Genomic DNA, 17076 nt, shown 5'->3' on the forward strand with positions numbered 1-17076 from the left:
CAAGTATACAAACTGCTGCTGTACCTCTCCTTTCGTTCCTCCAGGGGGGAAAGGGATATGTCTTTATTCAATTAAGAATCTACCCCTGGCTGCTGACCACACACACACACACACACACACACACACACACACGCTGTACTAGCTGAAACTGAGATGGCTGAGAGCAATGTAGCAAGGAATGTGCATTTACTCCCTCTAGTGGAGACTTTCAGTCATACAATATTATACTCATAGAAGAAAAAAAACATAGGTTGATTTTTTACAGTTCCTGGGTTCCCTTACCTTATCCTCGCTGCAGGATACTGCTGACAACAGACAGATCCAATCTTCACCCATCACAGCAGGCTGCGTTAGTAGACCTGGTCCCTAATATAGGGGTTCCACTCACTTGGACCTGTATTAGCACCCCACCAGAAAAACTTTAGGTTCCGGGGTCCAGCCCTGTAAAAGAGGCATTACAGGCAAAAACATTCATATACGAGGCCCGAGTACCATCCACCTGGGCCTTGGCACTTTGGATGGATCCGGTCTTATGGAGGCTGTTTAAATCCAGCAAAGCATCCCTCCTGGAGCTCTTCGGAGCACATCTTCACTCGTGACCAACACCTTAGACACTGGTGAAAAAACGGAGGTACTCCCGGAAGGAGGGATATATAGGGGAGTGAACTTCCTGTATTGGGTATACCAGTGTCCATCACCTGAAGATGCCTATATACCCATTAAGTTATTACTTAGGCTCTGTGTTTCATGATGTACGATAAAGAAAAGTGGATTCAGGTGTGCCCAATTAAGTTTTTGCCCAGGGTCCAATCAATATGAAAGACGGCCCTGGTTTCTGACTTCATTACTTTGAAACAATGACCAAAAATAAGTGTGCACATCAGAAAATAAGTTAGAACTACCAATGTTTTTCTAACAAATGAATCACCACACATGTATCTTAGCAAAAGAAATTTTACTTAAAAAAAAAACAAACAAAAAAATCAGAAACAATACAACTTTTGACAAGGAAACCTGGAGTTTGGGGGGTGCATTAAGAGAACAAGCTTGGTTTATAAAAGATGCAGAAAGCAAAGCATGTCACCCACAGCAACCCAATTCCAGCTCCCACTTAACTGCATCTCAGAACAAAAGCAAAATTCGGATTGGCTGCTATGAGCAACAGGCTTTCCTTTCCTGTGGTTTGTGTAAATTATTTTGTAACCATATTCATACAAACTATGAACCGCTGCTGAGCAGCAAACACCTGCCTTTTTCCACGGGGTACTGTTTTAATTAGGAATGCGCCGTTCCTTCATCTCTACCTGTAATTTCAACCAAACGATTCATTTATGACAGGTGTGGAATGCTTGTTTCAGCAGTTTTTATGCAAATGCAGACTTCGTCAAGGCAGCCTCCCAATCTGCACTGCAAGCTCCTTTTTCCAACAGTTTGTTCTGGAGCAAAGAAATTAGCCTTCCTGGTCCACAAGACGCTGCCTGGTCTCCATCACTATGTCTTCTATTACCTCTGTCTTCAGGAGATCCTTAATCTGCAATGTGAAGGAGGGAGCACTCTGTCACAATGTTCAGCAATACCAAGCTTTAAAGGCCAAGATCACCCAAGGGACGATAACATTTTGCATGGTCACTAGCAAATTGAGTCATATGCCAGCTTGTTCTCTAGGGCACTCTAGCTTTGTATTCTTCTTGCTCCCAAACCATGAATTCTGCGCAGTTAAAAAAAAAAAAAACACACAGGAGATCTCCACAGAGAAGATGTTTTAAATCTTCATTACAGCTTTGTGGGTGGAGTAGAGGCACTGTAAATCTCAGGACTGCAGTAGCCTAGTGATACAAGAGCCATTTGCTGTACATTTGCTTTCTGACCCCACTGAATATATTTAATTTGTAACTATAATGGTTCTGGGTAAATTTATTTTACGTTTTTTTTAACCACTCCCCGCCCAACGATGTCATATGACTCCATTGACTTAATGGGGATATCTGAATGATGCCTGCAGCTACAGGCATCATTCATATATTTTCTTTTAGAGCCAGCGATTTGCTTCACCATAAGATCATAGCAGCGGTTCAGCTGCTTGATCGTTCTTACAGGCAGCAGAAGGGGACTCCCCCCCCCCCCCCCTCGCCGTCCTCTGGAGCTTCTCCCGGCTCGTCCATACAATTGGCAAGCCAGAGAAGGACTCCATGCTGGAAGTTGACCATAGAAAATCCAGCGGGCCAGATGGCCTCTGGACATCTCTATGATCTTTCGGAGACCAGGCGTGATGTTATGAGGTTATGCCCGGCCTCTACATTTAAAAAAAATTCACTGCCTCGGCTGGGAAGCCAGAATCTTTTTTTCTTCCTCAGGCTTCTCAGCCTAGAGGTGAGATGTGGGTACTTTTTGACCCCAGATCTCTCTGTAAAGAGGACCTTTCTCGCAGTATTCCTATTACAAGGGATGTTTACATTCCTTGTAGAAGAAATAAAAGTGAAAAAAAAGAAAAAAAGTGTCTAAATAGAAAAATAAAAACATATAAAAATAAATAAAAATTTAAAGTGTCCCCGCGGTTATGGGCGCACAAGTGAATGCATACGTAGGTCGCATCCACAAATGTAAATTCCAAAAAGCGTTTGCAAAAGTACCGCTCAAATACCGTGTGAGATAAAAAGTCGACCATTTTATTCCCTAGGCTCTCTGATAAAAAAAAAACATATGTTTGGGGGTTCTGAGCAATTTTCTAGCAAAAAAAATTGATGATTTTAACATATAGGAGCGTAGAGTCAGAATTGGCCTGGGTAGCAAGTAGTTAAATTTAAGTTTTTGAACCAATGGGTTCTTGGCCATTTGTGCTATACAACACATGCAATGCAATTGAACCAATGGGTTCTTGGCCATTTGTGCTATACAACACATGCAATCCCATTGCACAAACATTTCATATGGAGTAAGTATTACCAGCTCTTCCCACATGTGTAAATTTGAGCTTAAGCTCTTCAGCTCTGTAAACAGCAGGCTTCTTAAAACAATTATTAAAATCATATTAAAAGACCTTACAACGCAATGTGCAGTTTAGTATAAATTGTGAACAAAATCAGGAAACCACATTTGTATTCAGTCCATATTTTGTACACTAAAGAAATCAAGATATGCCTAGTGTTAACTTTCTGATCCTTCTTTACATCTAATACCCCCCATTCTCTGCACAACAAATGAAAATTCACATCATGCTTTCAGGAGGTAGGGTCTATACTGGCTCCTAAAATAGAAAAGGTTGGCCAATATCACATTTAATCTGCAGCTCTTGTAGAATTCAATTACGCACAAATGTAATGGGTGGGGCAAGTGTTTAGACAGCACATAAAAGTCAGGTAGAGTTCTGGGATGTAATGGTAAACGCAAACGGGAGGCTTCCCAGGTTATTAAATGTAAATCCATAGACTCGAAATCCCAGTGGTAAAGCAGCCATGATGTTTGGGGTTCACCGACAGAATCAAAAACTGCCTGCAAGGGAAAAAATATAAAAATTGTAGGGATGCACCGAAATTTCGGCCGCCGAAAACATATCGGCCGAAAATGCCCTTTTCGGCAATTTTCCGAAGGTTAAAAACGGCCGATAACGTCCAGATTGGATGGGTGATCTGTCTATCAAAGTGCCCGGACAAGGGGGAGGAGCTGTATGTGATGGCACACGACAGGGAACACACAGCTATTGAAATGAAAGCTGTGACGTTCCCGGCGCTCTATTGAACCAGACGGCGGAGGCGGCTCTCCTCTCTCTTCGTTGCACAGGGGGCATCACTGGCTGCACTGGGGCAACACACTTATCTCCTGTACCATGTCGCCAGTCTCTGACCACCTCCCGTACCATGTCGCCAGTCTCTGACCACCTCCCGTACCATGTCGCCAGTCTCTGACCACCTCCCGTACCATGTCGCCAGTCTCTGACCACCTCCCGTACCATGTCGCCAGTCTCTGACCACCTCCCGTACCATGTCGCCAGTCTCTGACCACCTCCCGTACCATGTCGCCAGTCTCTGACCACCTCCCGTACCATGTCGCCAGTCTCTGACCACCTCCCGTACCATGTCGCCAGTCTCTGACCACCTCCCGTACCATGTCGCCAGTCTCTGACCATCTCCCGTACCATGTCGCCAGTCTCTGACCATCTCCCTTACCATGTCGCCAGTCTCTGACAATCTCCCTTACCATGTCGCCAGTCTCTGACAATCTCCCTTACCATGTCGCCAGTCTCTGACCATCTCCCTTACCATGTCGCCAGTCTCTGACCATCTCCCTTACCATGTCGCCAGTCTCTGACAATCTCCCTTACCATGTCGCCAGTCTCTGACAATCTCCCTTACCATGTCGCCAGTCTCTGACCACCTCCTGTACCATGTCCCCAGTCTCTGACCACCTCCTGTACCATGTCCCCAGTCTCTGACCATCTCCTGTACCATGTCCTCAGTCTCTGACCATCTCCTGTACCATGTCCTCAGTCTCTGACCATCTCCTGTACCATGTTCCCAGTCTCTGACCATCTCCTGTACCATGTTCCCAGTCTCTGACCATCTCCTGTATAAAAATATTTTTTAAAAACAGTCATTTTCGGTATCGGTCAGTTTCGGTATCGGTTTTCGGCCTAGTGTATTTTTCATTTTCGGTATCGGCACCAAAAAACCCATTCGATGCACTCCTAAAAAATTGTACTGGAAAATCGTGACCTTAATAAGCAATAAGAAACAGGTGGACTTTGTCCCCCTTTAACATTTCACTGCCCCAAATGTAAAATATTACTAAGGTTCAAAGCAAGGCAGAGACTGTGTGAGAGACACACCTGGTGGGTTAAAGATGCTTCATAGCAGTACAGGACACTGGTGTCATATAGTAACATCTTCTGAGCAGCTAGCGCCAGGATGCAATTTCTCAGCCGTGAAATCACTTCCCGGTCAGATAATGATACAGGCTAAAAAAAAAAAAAAAAAAAAAGGTTAAAAAAAATCCACAATGACTGGTCTGCATGAATCTACTGATATGTCATACCACAATAAACAATAGTATTTTTAAGGAAATCTTCAAATTTTATCATAAAAAGCTGTTTTAAAGCTCCAGTCAGTGACTGTCAAGGCTCAGATATTGTCATCAGTCTGCTGTTGGCAGACAAAAACATTTTCTCAATATCATCCCCTAGTGATCAGACTGCAACACTAAAGCAAGTATCAAGATTAGAGGCTTTATGCTGGGTTCACACTGGTGTGCTGTGGTTTAAACACAGTGTGCTTGCAGTGCAGCATAGCCGTGGTTTTCATGCAGGTTACCTGCATTTTCCCACAGGCTTCTGCATTTCTGATGCGTTTTCAGAAAGTGCACCAAAAGTCCTGCATGCTGCATCTTTGGTACAATTTCAAAAGACGCACCACAAATGGATGCACTAATAGAAATCTATAGGAAGCATGAGCAAGTAGGAGACGATTAGTGTAATTTGTAAGCACAGCCAAGAACAGACAGGCATGGGGATTCCATAATCCATCCATCTCTCAAATAACATCTTTAAGGAAAAAAGGATTTATGTGCCATTATAATGGGGCAGGAAATGGTTGTTTGATACGTGTGCCATATTAACCTGTTTCAGGTCCATTTGCTCCACCTTCTGCAGTTTTTATCACAGAGTAAAATAGAAACTGGTGCAGGGTACACTACAAAATTAACAAAGGTATTGTGACAGTTTTCAGTATAGAAAAATAACACAGATCCCTGCCTAGTCTGACCTGGCATACGGGATGCGTCAGGCAGCTCACATCTCTCTCTTTGCTTAGAGTAATCAAACCACATGAGCAAAAGAACCCTCCTCTAACCTCCTGTACTCAGCGGAGTATAAAGGGTGATCAGAACACGCAGCTACAGCTGAACAGCATAAGGCTCCTTTCACACTTGTGCGACCCCAAGTCGAAGGATATGCAAAATGTAATGCATCTCTATGAGAACAAACAGTTTCAAACAACACTACTGAAGTCACTGACTACAGAAAAGGCCCCTGCACTACTGTGATCTGACTTTGACAAATTCAATGCAGAGTAGAAAAGTCTTAAAGTGATATCACAGTTGGGCCCCAAAGCTGTACTACAAATCACGCAACTTTGGAGTTGCCTAGTGTCAAAGAAGCCTAGAACAAGCAGATCTTTCCATATTAACAAAAAGGCTTGAGCCCCCTTTTGTTAATTAGCAGAAGGATCTGCTCCATTTTCTCAGCTTAGAGGAGTGGTGCCTGCAGCACTAACCCAAAGCCTGCACCACACTGTTCATTCCTCCAAATGTGTACATCTGTAAATAATACTTGCACTATTTGGTAGACATGTACTTAATGTGCAAAATGTGATTTGACGCTAGGTCCACATTAGTGGTCAGTGTCTCTTCTATGCTCATTGAGTCAGTCTCTGCATTATGTTTTTCACCTCTCAGAATGATCCAGAAATAGATAGGGATGTATATTTAGAAACTTGCATTCAGGGCTTCAATCTACACACTTATATATTACAACTGCGGAAACCATAGAGGAGCTAGGAAGCTCTGATCTTTGAGATCTTTATAGTTTTTAACACTCGCATGCTCTTGTCCCTCCACAACTGCTAGGAAGGGGCCAGACAGCAAGACTTACTTGGCTGAACTGTGTGGCTAAGCTTTAAAGAAACTTCAACTGAAATATATAAACAATTCCAAGTGTGAACCAATGGGTAAAAGTGGAAGAAAAGCCCAAGTCTAACTATTCTTAAAAACTCTCTCTTCCTCCTCCTAGCTATCCTGTCTAACCAGAATAAAAAAGGTTTGTGTACTTATTGTTTTTTTATATGCTCCTGTCAGGTCACGTGATCCTGCAGCTCCAGCGTTAGTAAACACTGTTTGGTGGCTTGCACCTACAGGTAGGCCTATAATAAAGCTTACCTGTAGGTACAAGGAATATATGCTAAATGTGCACCGTTTAGGAGACATTTACTATTTCTGCAGCCGGTGACATCACCAGCTTATGTGCACTGGGCTCTGAATGGATGGTATACCGAGTATGCAGTCCATTCGGAGTGCTGTGCCGCAATCACAACTCCAATGCGTGGGAGTGACATCATTGCAGCATGGCCATTCACATGGGTAGTTCCTGGAAACCTGCCAGAAATATGGGGGGAAAATGGAAGCCCTGTCCGAGGTGACAGAGCGCTGCTGGAGGGCTTTGTTTTAAAAGGTACATCTTTCCTAATTCCCTCTTGCCACAGAACTCTATTACTTATGGTATAATCCCACTGGAGAATTGTGTGGCAGCTTGATAGAGCTGAGAATTCTGTGCCTAATCTTAAATAGAACGGACATGTCACTACTTGATGGGGTTGCCTTTTAACATCAAGACTACAGCGATTTAGATCAGTACTTCTAGGAAAAAAGTGAGCAAATGTCACCAGCTACTAGAGCAGTGGCTAATGATTTTACCATTTTGTGACAGATTCTTTTTAATTCCCATGACATTCTCTTGCCTGCTGACTGGTGTTTATTTGAAAAGAAAACAAGTTAGGCTGGCATTTAAAATATCAGTGGATTACCTCCAAATTCGTAACAAACCCCCCTGCTCCCGCTTCCTCTTCAACCCCCAGAGGAGTGGGGTTCAGCCAGATGAAGCCATTGTTTCCCAGGATGATGGAGGCTCCACAGGTAAGATTGTGAAAGTGAGTCTTCCTTCTCTTTATCAATGAAGGGGATACTTGAACCAGGACCCCTTGTCCAAGCTAGAAGAAAAAACAAAAAAGGGATTGCCAAAGGTAATATATTTGTCAAAAGCAAAGATCGCATACACATTGTTGCCAACACCTCATACCTTGCCATACTTGAGGCTGCGAGTGTGCAGTGATAATGCACCATCAGAGTACACCGCCTGGACCTCGGCCTGAGAGTGTGTTAAGGAAGAAACAAGCTAAGTGCTAACAAATGAAAAACATTATTTACAGTGACCTCTTACAGAGAAGACAGGACTTACTCTAATGGTAACAAAGGTAAATTATCAGCCTGGGTACAATGGGTAAAGCACAGTGGCAAAGTGCACTTTTGTCTATTAGCACTATGGTTCTAGGTTTGAATACCAACCAAAGCCCTACCTGCCTGGAGTTTGCATGTTCACTGCTTGCCTGGATTTGCTCCCACACCCCAGACATACTTACTGGTAGGTTGCCCATGAATGTAAAAATAAGTTATTTAATCACTTGCTTACTGGGCACTTAAACACCCTTCCTGCCCAGACCAATTTTCAGCTTTTAGTGCTCTCACACTTTGAATGACAATTACTCAGTCATGCAACACTGTACCCAAATGAATTTTGTGTCATTTTTTTCCCACAAATAGAGCTTTCTTTTGGTGTTATTTGATCACCTCTGGGATTTTAATTTTTTGCGCTATAAATGAAAAAAGACCGAAAATTTTGAAAAAAAAAAAACGCATATTTCTTTGTTTCTGTGATAAAATTTTGCAAATTATAATTTTTTTTTCATAAATTTTGGCCACAATTTATACTGCTACATATCTTTGGTAAAAATAACCCAAATTAGTGGATATTATTTGGTCTTTGTGAAAGTTAGAGAGTCTACAAGCTGTGGTGCGAATCATAAAAAATTGATCACACCTGATGTACTGGTGGCCTATCTCATTTCCTGCGACCAGAACAAGCCAGGAAAGTACAAATACCCCCCAAATGACCCCTTTTTTGAAAGTAGACATTCCAAGGTATTTACTAAGATGCATGGTGAGGTTTTTGATGTTGTCATCTTTTTCTCACAATTCTTTGCAAAATGAAGATTTTTTTTTTTTTTTTTCCTCACAAAATTTTCAATGTAATAGGTTATTTCTCTCACATGGCATGTGTATACCACAAATGACACCCCAAAATACGTTCTGCTACTCCTCCTGAGTATAACGATATTAAATGTGTGAGACTTTTACACAGCCTGGCCACATACAGAGGCCCAATATTGAAATAGCACCATCAGGCGTTCTAGGAGCATAAATTACACATCTTATTTCTCAACCACCCATTACAGTTTTGAAGGCCCTGGAGCAACAGGACAATGGAAATGCCCACAAAGTGACCCCATTTTGGAAAGCTAACACCCCAACGTATAATCTATGAGGCATATTGAGTCGTTTGAATGGTTCATTTTTTTTCCAGAAGTTTTGGGAAAATGTGGAAAAAAAATGAAAACGCATTTTTTTTTACGCAAAGTTGTCCATTTATAAGATATTTCCAACACATAGCATGTATATAGCAAAAATGACACCCCAAAATACGTTCTACTACTCCTCCTGAGTATAACGATACCAAATGTGTGAGACTTTTACACAGCCTGGCCACATACAGAGGCCCAATATTGCAATAGCACCATCAGGCGTTCTAGGAGCATAAATTACACATCTTATTTCTCAACCACCTACAGTTAGGGCCATAAATATTTGGACAGTGACACAATTTTCGCAAGTTGGGCTCTGCATGCCACCGCATTGGATTTGAAATGAAACCTCTACAACAGAATTCAAGTGCAGATTGTAACGTTTAATTTGAAGGGTTGTACAAAAATACCTGATAGAAAATGTAGGAATTGTACACATTTCTTTACAAACACTCCACATTTTAGGAGCTCAAAAGTAATTGGACAAATAAACATAACCCAAACAAAATATTTATTTATTCAATATTTTGTTGCAAATCCTTTGGAGGCAATCACTGCCTTAAGTCTGGAACCCATGGACATCACCAAACGCTGGGTTTCCTCCTTCTTAATGCTTTGCCAGGCCTTTCCAGCCGCAGCCTTCAGGTCTTGCTTGTTTGTGGTTCTTTCCGTCTTAAGTCTGGATTTGAGCAAGTGAAATGCATGCTCAATTGGGTTAAGATCTGGTGATTGACTTGGCCATTGCAGAATGTTCCACTTTTTTGCACTCATGAACTCCTGGGTAGCTTTGGCTGTATGCTTGGGGTCATTGTCCATCTGTACTATGAAGCGCCGTCCGATCAACTTTGCACCATTTGGCTGAATCTGGGCTGAAAGTATATCCCGGTACACTTCAGAATTCATCCGGCTACTCTTGTCTGCTGTTATGTCATCAATAAACACAAGTGACCCAGTGCCATTGAAAGCCATGCATGCCCATGCCATCACGTTGCCTCCACCATGTTTTACAGAGGATGTGGTGTGCCTTGGATCATGTGCCGTTCCCTTTCTTCTCCAAACTTTTTTCTTCCCATCATTCTGGTACAGGTTGATCTTTGTCTCATCTGTCCATAGAATACTTTTCCAGAACTGAGCTGGCTTCTTGAGGTGTTTTTGGGCAAATTTAACTCTGGCCTGTCTATTTTTGGAATTGATGAATGGTTTGCATCTACATGTGAACCCTTTGTATTTACTTTCATGGAGTCTTCTCTTTACTGTTGACTTAGAGACAGATACACCTACTTCCCTGAGAGTGTTCTGGACTTCAGTTGATGTTGTGAACGGGTTCTTCTTCACCAAAGTATGCGGCGATCATCCACCACTGTTGTCTTCCGTGGACGCCCAGCCCTTTTTGAGTTCCCAAGCTCACCAGTCAATTCCTTTTTTCTCAGAATGTACCAGACTGTTGATTTTGCTACTCCAAGCATGTCTGCCATCTCTCTGATGGATTTTTTCTTTTTTTTCAGCCTCAGGATGTTCTGCTTCACCTCAATTGAGAGTTCCTTTGACCGCATGTTGTCTGGTCACAGCAACAGCTTCCAAATGCAAAACCACACACCTGGAATCAACCCCAGACCTTTTAACTACTTCATTGATTACAGGTTAACGAGGGAGACGCCTTCAGAGTTAATTGCAGCCCTTAGAGTCCATTGTCCAATTACTTTTGGTCCCTTGAAAAAGAGGAGGCTATGCATTACAGAGCTATGATTCCTAAACCCTTTCTCCGATTTGGATGTGGAAACTCATATTGCAGCTGGGAGTGTGCACTTTCAGCCCATATTATATATATAATTGTATTTCTGAACATGTTTTTGTAAACAGCTAAAACAACAAAACTTGTGTCACTGTCCAAATATTTATGGCCCTAACTGTATTTCAGTTTTGAAGGCCCTGGAGCACCAGGACAATGGAAATGCCCACAAAGTGACCCCATTTTGGAAAGCTAACACCCCAATGTATAATCTATGAGGCATATTGAGTCTTTTGAATGGTTTATTTTTTTCCAGAAGTTTCGGGAAAATGTGGAAAAAAATTAAAACGCTTTTTTTTTTTTTAACGCAAAGTTGTCCATTTATAAGATATTTCCAACACATAGCATGTACATAGCAAAAATGACACCCCAAAATACGTTCTGCTACTCCTCCTGAGTATGGCAATACCAAATGTGTGAGACTTTTACACAGCTTGGCCACATACAGAGGCCCAACATGCAAGGAACACCATCAGGTGTTCCAGGGACACATAGCATGCACATACCAAGAATTACACCCCAAAATACATTCTGCTGAGAAAAGAGTAAACAAAAGATTACCTGTGGTTTTAGCAGCGCAGTTGTCCACAGGATGATACCACTGGTCCAGGCAGCAGGCAGGGACTTGGTCAGCAAAAGTGAACACAATTTTCCAGGCAACAGGCAGGTATACTGTCCATAGTCAATATTGGCAGCAGGCAGGAATACTGTCCATATACAGTCCAAGGTCAGCGCAGGCAGAGATCGTCAGCATTGCCAAAATATTGGTCCTGGTAGTAGGCAGGAACATGATCCATCCATGTGGTGTGGTCAGTTCATGCGACAGGCAGAGGCATGATGGTATAGGTCCTACAGGCAGCAGGCAGAAGTAGGGCCTTGTTCAGGACAGAATGGGGATAGGAGTAGAGGCTTCTCCCACCCAAATCTCTTTGAAGCCTCCGAGTCTCCAGACCCTAATCTAGGAATGAGAAAACAAAGGAAATTGTCTTCTTCATCCAAAAAAACTATTCTGGAGCCCCTCACATATGTGAGACCCCTGTTATGAATCCCACTAGTCCGCTGAGAGGGTACAAGATCAGTCCAAGAGGCAGGCAAAAGGCATGGTCAAACAGTCCAGGGTCAAATCCAGATCAGGCAGAGGTATGTACAGAATCAGTAGGCAGAAGCGTGGTCGAATAACAGTCCAGGGTCAGTTCCAGATCAGGCAGAGGCATAAACAGAATCAGTAGGCAGAAGCGTGGTCGAATAACTAGCCAGGGTCAGTTACAGAGCAAGCAGAGGCATAAGGGGTGTGAAGGTAAATGGCAGGAAGTGAGGGTTATGGTTACCATACTTCACTAATAATTCACTGAAGTATGGTAACGGCGGAAACAGTCACCTATGCAGAGGCCTGGTTGGGAAGGGCATTGGGCACAATGATAAGTGGTGTCTCTTCTCAATCCTCGTTTGCTGCACACCCGACATTTTTTCTGATGTCTTCGGCCTGTTGGTCTGGGAGGGATTTTATCAGGAAAGTGGCGTTCAGAGAGTCTGCTAATTGCATCGGATCGAATGTTTTGTGGTGGGCCGTTGGGGTATAGAAAGGGCAGTGACGATTTCCTCCTGGTAGCCAAGGAAGGGTATGGGTCTTTCTGTGGATTTACGATAGATTACATACGTGTTGTATATGGCCAAATTAAAGAAATAAATTGAAATTTTTTTATACCACTTTTATGTTCTTCTCGTGGCAAGGTAGGGTTCGAGCATCTGGTCGTTCAAGTAGACACCCCCCATGAACATGTTGTACTCATGGATACAAGTGGGTTTTTGTATTGGGCCATCCCTCCTGGTGATCTCAACAAAAGTGTTGTTGTGGATCGAAGAAAGCATGTACACATCCCTTCTGTCCCTCCACTTCACAGCCAAAATTTCCTCGTTCCGTAAACTCGCCGCTTCACCTTTTCTTAACCTTTTGTTGACGAGGCTTTGAGGAAAGCCCTTCCGGTTCGTTCTTACGGTGCCACATGCTGGAGTTTGCTTTCTATGGAGGTTGCGGAACAGGGGTAAACTTGTATAAAAATTATCCACATAAAGAGGGTAGCCTTTCTCCAGGAGTGGGTTTATGAGTTCCCAAACAACTTTCCCACTCGATCCGATGTATTCGGGGCAATTAGGGGGATGTAGCTGGGTGTCCTTCCCTTCGTATACCATGAAGGAATATGTATACCCTGTGGCTCGGTCACACAATTTATACATCTTCACCCCATAGCGGGCCCTTTTGGAGGGAATAAATTGCTTTAGGCCCAGCCTGCCAGAAAATTTGATCAGGGACTCATCCACACATGTGTTGGTCTGGGGTAAACAACTGGGGGAAGATCTCAGAAAAAGAATTTATTAGCGGCCGAATTTTGTAAAGTTTATCAAAATTTGGGTCATTCCGGGGAAGGCACTGGGTATTGTCGTTAAAGTGTAGGAATCTCATTATCATTAGATATCTGGTCCGGGGAATTATTGAGCAAAAGATGGGCATGTGATAGATGGGGCGGGATGACCAATATGCACGTATTTCATTTTTATTGTTTAGTCCCATACAAAATGTGAGGCCCAAAAATTTTTTAAACTCCTCCACTGTTAGGGCTCTCCACTCGTAGGGACGGGCATAAGAGGACGTTTGGTTGCTTTCAATAAATTTTTGGGCATATAGGGTGGACTGGACCACAATGGATTCAAGCATGTCCTCTGTAAAAATTAGGTGGAAAAAGTCCATCAGGGAAAAATTGTGTGTGTCCACCTGGACTCCTGGGTTGGCAGTGAAAGGGGGAACGTTAGCTTCTCCTGAGTTAGGAGGAAGCCACAAGGGGTTCTGGAGGGAATAGGGAAGGCTGGCATGGGACCTAACCCTTTGGGGCCGAGTTGACACACTGGTACTTGGCCTTTGCCGAGGTACTGTGGTGCCGGTGGATGGCACTGGGTTGCCGGTGGATGGTACCGCCTCCTCACCAGTGCGCCTTTGTCTGACGGGCGGACTATCATCTTCCTCCTCTGAGGCTGTAATGGTACCGCTGCTGAGGACAGGCTCGTAGTCCACGTCAGACTCAGAATCTGAATATGAGGAGGAATCCGAAGCGGAAACCTCCCCGTTGCTCTCGTCGGCTGCAAGAATATCATATGCCTCCTCAGCTGAATATAATCTTAGTGCCATTTGTGATCAATAAAAATGTCACAGACAGGTGACGCTGATCTGGCAGATGACACTGACAGGTGACGCTGATCTGGCAGATGACACTGACAGGTGACGCTGATCTGGCAGATGACACTGACAGGTGACGCTGATCTGGCAGATGACACTGACAGGTGACGCTGATCTGGCAGATGACACTGACAGGTGACGCTGATCTGGCAGATGACACTGACAGGTGACGCTGATCTGGCAGATGACACTGACAGGTGACGCTGATCTGGCAGATGACACTGACAGGTGACGCTGATCTGGCAGATGACACTGACAGGTGACGCTGATGTGGCAGGTGACACTGACGTGGCACTGACAACACGTGGCACTGACAAATGGCACTGGAGGCAGATGGGGCTGGCAGATGGGGCTGGCTATTTGCTCTGGCAAATGGGTCTGGCAGATGGCACTGCGGCTGGCAGATGGCACTGGCGGCACTGGGGCTGACAGCACTGGGGCTGGCGGGTGGCACTGGCAGGTGTCACTGGCGGCACTGGAGCTGACGGCACTGGCAGGTGGCACTGGGGCTGACAGATTTTAGTCACAGTAAAAAAATGTCACTCACAGATCCTCTCTCTCCTCACACGCTGTCTCTGTGTGAGGAGGGAGAGACACGGCAATGGGAGATGATCTCATATGTTTACATTTGAGATCATCTCCCATTGGCAGCTGCGATCACGCTGTGAACGGCCGCTTTGATTGGCCGTTCACGGCGATCTATGTTTGCCTGTCTCCGGGAGACACGGCGAGCACAAAAAGCACAAAACTTCCGCGATGCGCGCCCGCGGCGGCGCGCATTGCGGAAGTAAACACAAGGACGTCCAGGGACGGCCACCCGGACGAAACCGCCCGCTCTACGGCCGTCATTCGGCTATAGGGCGGGCGGGAGGTGGTTAAGGACCTTTGACTGTAAACTCCTTGAAGGCAGGGACTGATGTGAATGTACAATATATATGTAAAGCACTGCATTACTTGGCATCGCTATACTTAATTAAAATATAATTAAAAAAGAGATGACAAGACTTTCCTGGGGGTAAATGCTGCTTTTTGCAACCTCCAAACACCTATGCATTTGGTCAGCTAAAAAGAGGACAATCCTAGTTCAGAACACCAACTCAAAAATCATTTTAAAAGGCATGTGACCAGATTTAGAAAGACCCTACAGCAGAAATTTCTAAAGAAAAGGAAGGTATTTCAACCTTTTTATTATTTTTTTATCCCCATCTATAAAAACTGATAATATAAGTTCAAGGATAATTGTGCATACAGTTGTGCTCCAAAGTTTACATACCCTGGCAGAATTTATGATTTCTTGGCCATTTGGCAGAGAATATGAACAACACAAAGACATTTTAACTTACGGTTAGTGTTTGGCTGAAGCCATTTATTATCAATCAACTGTGTTTACGCTTTTTAAATCATAATGCCAACAGAAATTACCCAAATGACCCTGATCAAGAGTTTACATACCCTGGTGATTTTGGCCTGATAACATGCACACAAGTTGACACAAGGGGGTTTGAATGGCTATTAAAAGGTAACCATCCTCACCTGTGATCTGTTTGCTTGTAATTAGTGTGTGTGTGTGTGTGTGTGTGTATATAAAAGGTTAATGAGTTTATAGACTCCTGACAGATCCTTGCATCTTTCATTCAGTGCTGCACTGAGTTTCTGGATTCTGAGTCATGGGGAAAAGAAAATAATTGTCAAAGGATCTGTGGGAAAAGGTAGTTGAACTGTATAAAACAGAAAAGGGATATAAAAAGATATCCAAGGAAGTGAGAATGCCAATCAGCAGTGTTCAAACTGTAATGAAGAAGTGGAAAATGAGGGGTTCTGTTGAAACCAAACCACGGTCTGGTAGACCAACTAAAATTTCAGCCACAACTGCCAAGAAAATTGTTCAAGATGCAAATAAAAACCCACAAATAACTTCAGGTGAAATACAGGACTCTCTGAAAACATGTGGTGTGGCCTTTTCAAGATGCACAATAAGGAGGAACTTGAAGAAAGATGGGCTGCATGGTCGAGTCGCCAGAAGAAAGCCATTACTTCGCAAATGCCACAAAGTATCCAGTTTACAATACGCCAAACAGCACAGACACACCTCAAACCTTCTGGCACAAAGCCATTTGGAGTGATGAAAGCAAAATTTTGCTTTTTGGTCACAACCATAAATGCTACAAGGCCTATGATGAAAGGTGAACCATTCCTACTGTGAAACACAGGGGTGGATCGCAGTTGTTTTGGGGATGTGTGAGCTACAAAGGCACAGGAAATTTGGTCAAAATTGTTGGCAAGATAAATGCAGTACGTTATCAAAAAATATATTCATCTGCCAGGAAGCTGCGTATGGGACGTACTTGGACATTCCAACATGACAATGATCCAAAATGCAAGGCCTAGTCGACCTGTCATAGGCTAGAGCAGAATAAAGTGAAGGTTCTGGAGTGGCTATCTCAGTCTCCTGTCCTCAATATCATTTGAGACTCTCTCCACCCTGGGGAGATCTGAAAACATGCAGCTCATGCAAGACAGCCCAAGAATTTACCGGAACTGGAGGCTTTTTGCCAAGAGCAATGGGCTGCTTTACCATCTGAGAAGATAAAGAGCCTCATCCACAAATACCACAAAAGACTTCAAGTTGTCATTGATGTTAAAGAGGGCAATACACGATATTAAGAAATGGGGTGTGTAAACTTTTGATCAGGGGAATTTGGGTAGTTTCTGTTGCCATTATGATATAAAAAGAGTAAACACATTTGATTGATAATAAATGGCTTCAGCCAAACACTAAGGCCCCTTTCACACTGGGGCGGTTTTTAGGCGTTACAGCGCTAAAAATAGCGCCTGTGTAGCGCCTGAAAAAACCGGCCCCTTTCACTCCAGTGTGAAAG

General features: G+C 43.6%; 1 protein-coding gene across 2 annotated transcripts in view; it reads right to left on the reverse strand.

Annotated features, from left to right (window-relative positions):
- Positions 1–936: 936 nt before the first annotated feature.
- EXOSC2 (exosome component 2) overlaps positions 937–17076 on the reverse strand; it is an 85166-nt gene continuing 69026 nt past the window's right edge. The window contains exons 6-9 of one of the 2 annotated variants that reach the window (XM_077478153.1): positions 7841–7909; positions 7569–7751; positions 4823–4951; positions 937–1531 (exon numbers count right to left, since the gene is read on the reverse strand). In XM_077478153.1, coding sequence (XP_077334279.1) covers positions 1451–1531; positions 4823–4951; positions 7569–7751; positions 7841–7909 — 462 coding nt within the window. In that variant the 3' untranslated portion in view covers positions 937–1450. The remainder of the gene's footprint in view (positions 1532–4822; positions 4952–7568; positions 7752–7840; positions 7910–17076) is intronic. The other variant, XM_077478160.1, reaches the window with a different exon arrangement.

Source organism: Lithobates pipiens, unplaced genomic scaffold (genome assembly GCF_037356315.1).
Source record: "Lithobates pipiens isolate NorthernLeopardFrog02 unplaced genomic scaffold, aLitPip1_a1.2 Scaffold_1, whole genome shotgun sequence".
In the NCBI taxonomy this organism is placed as follows: Eukaryota; Metazoa; Chordata; class Amphibia; order Anura; family Ranidae; genus Lithobates; species Lithobates pipiens.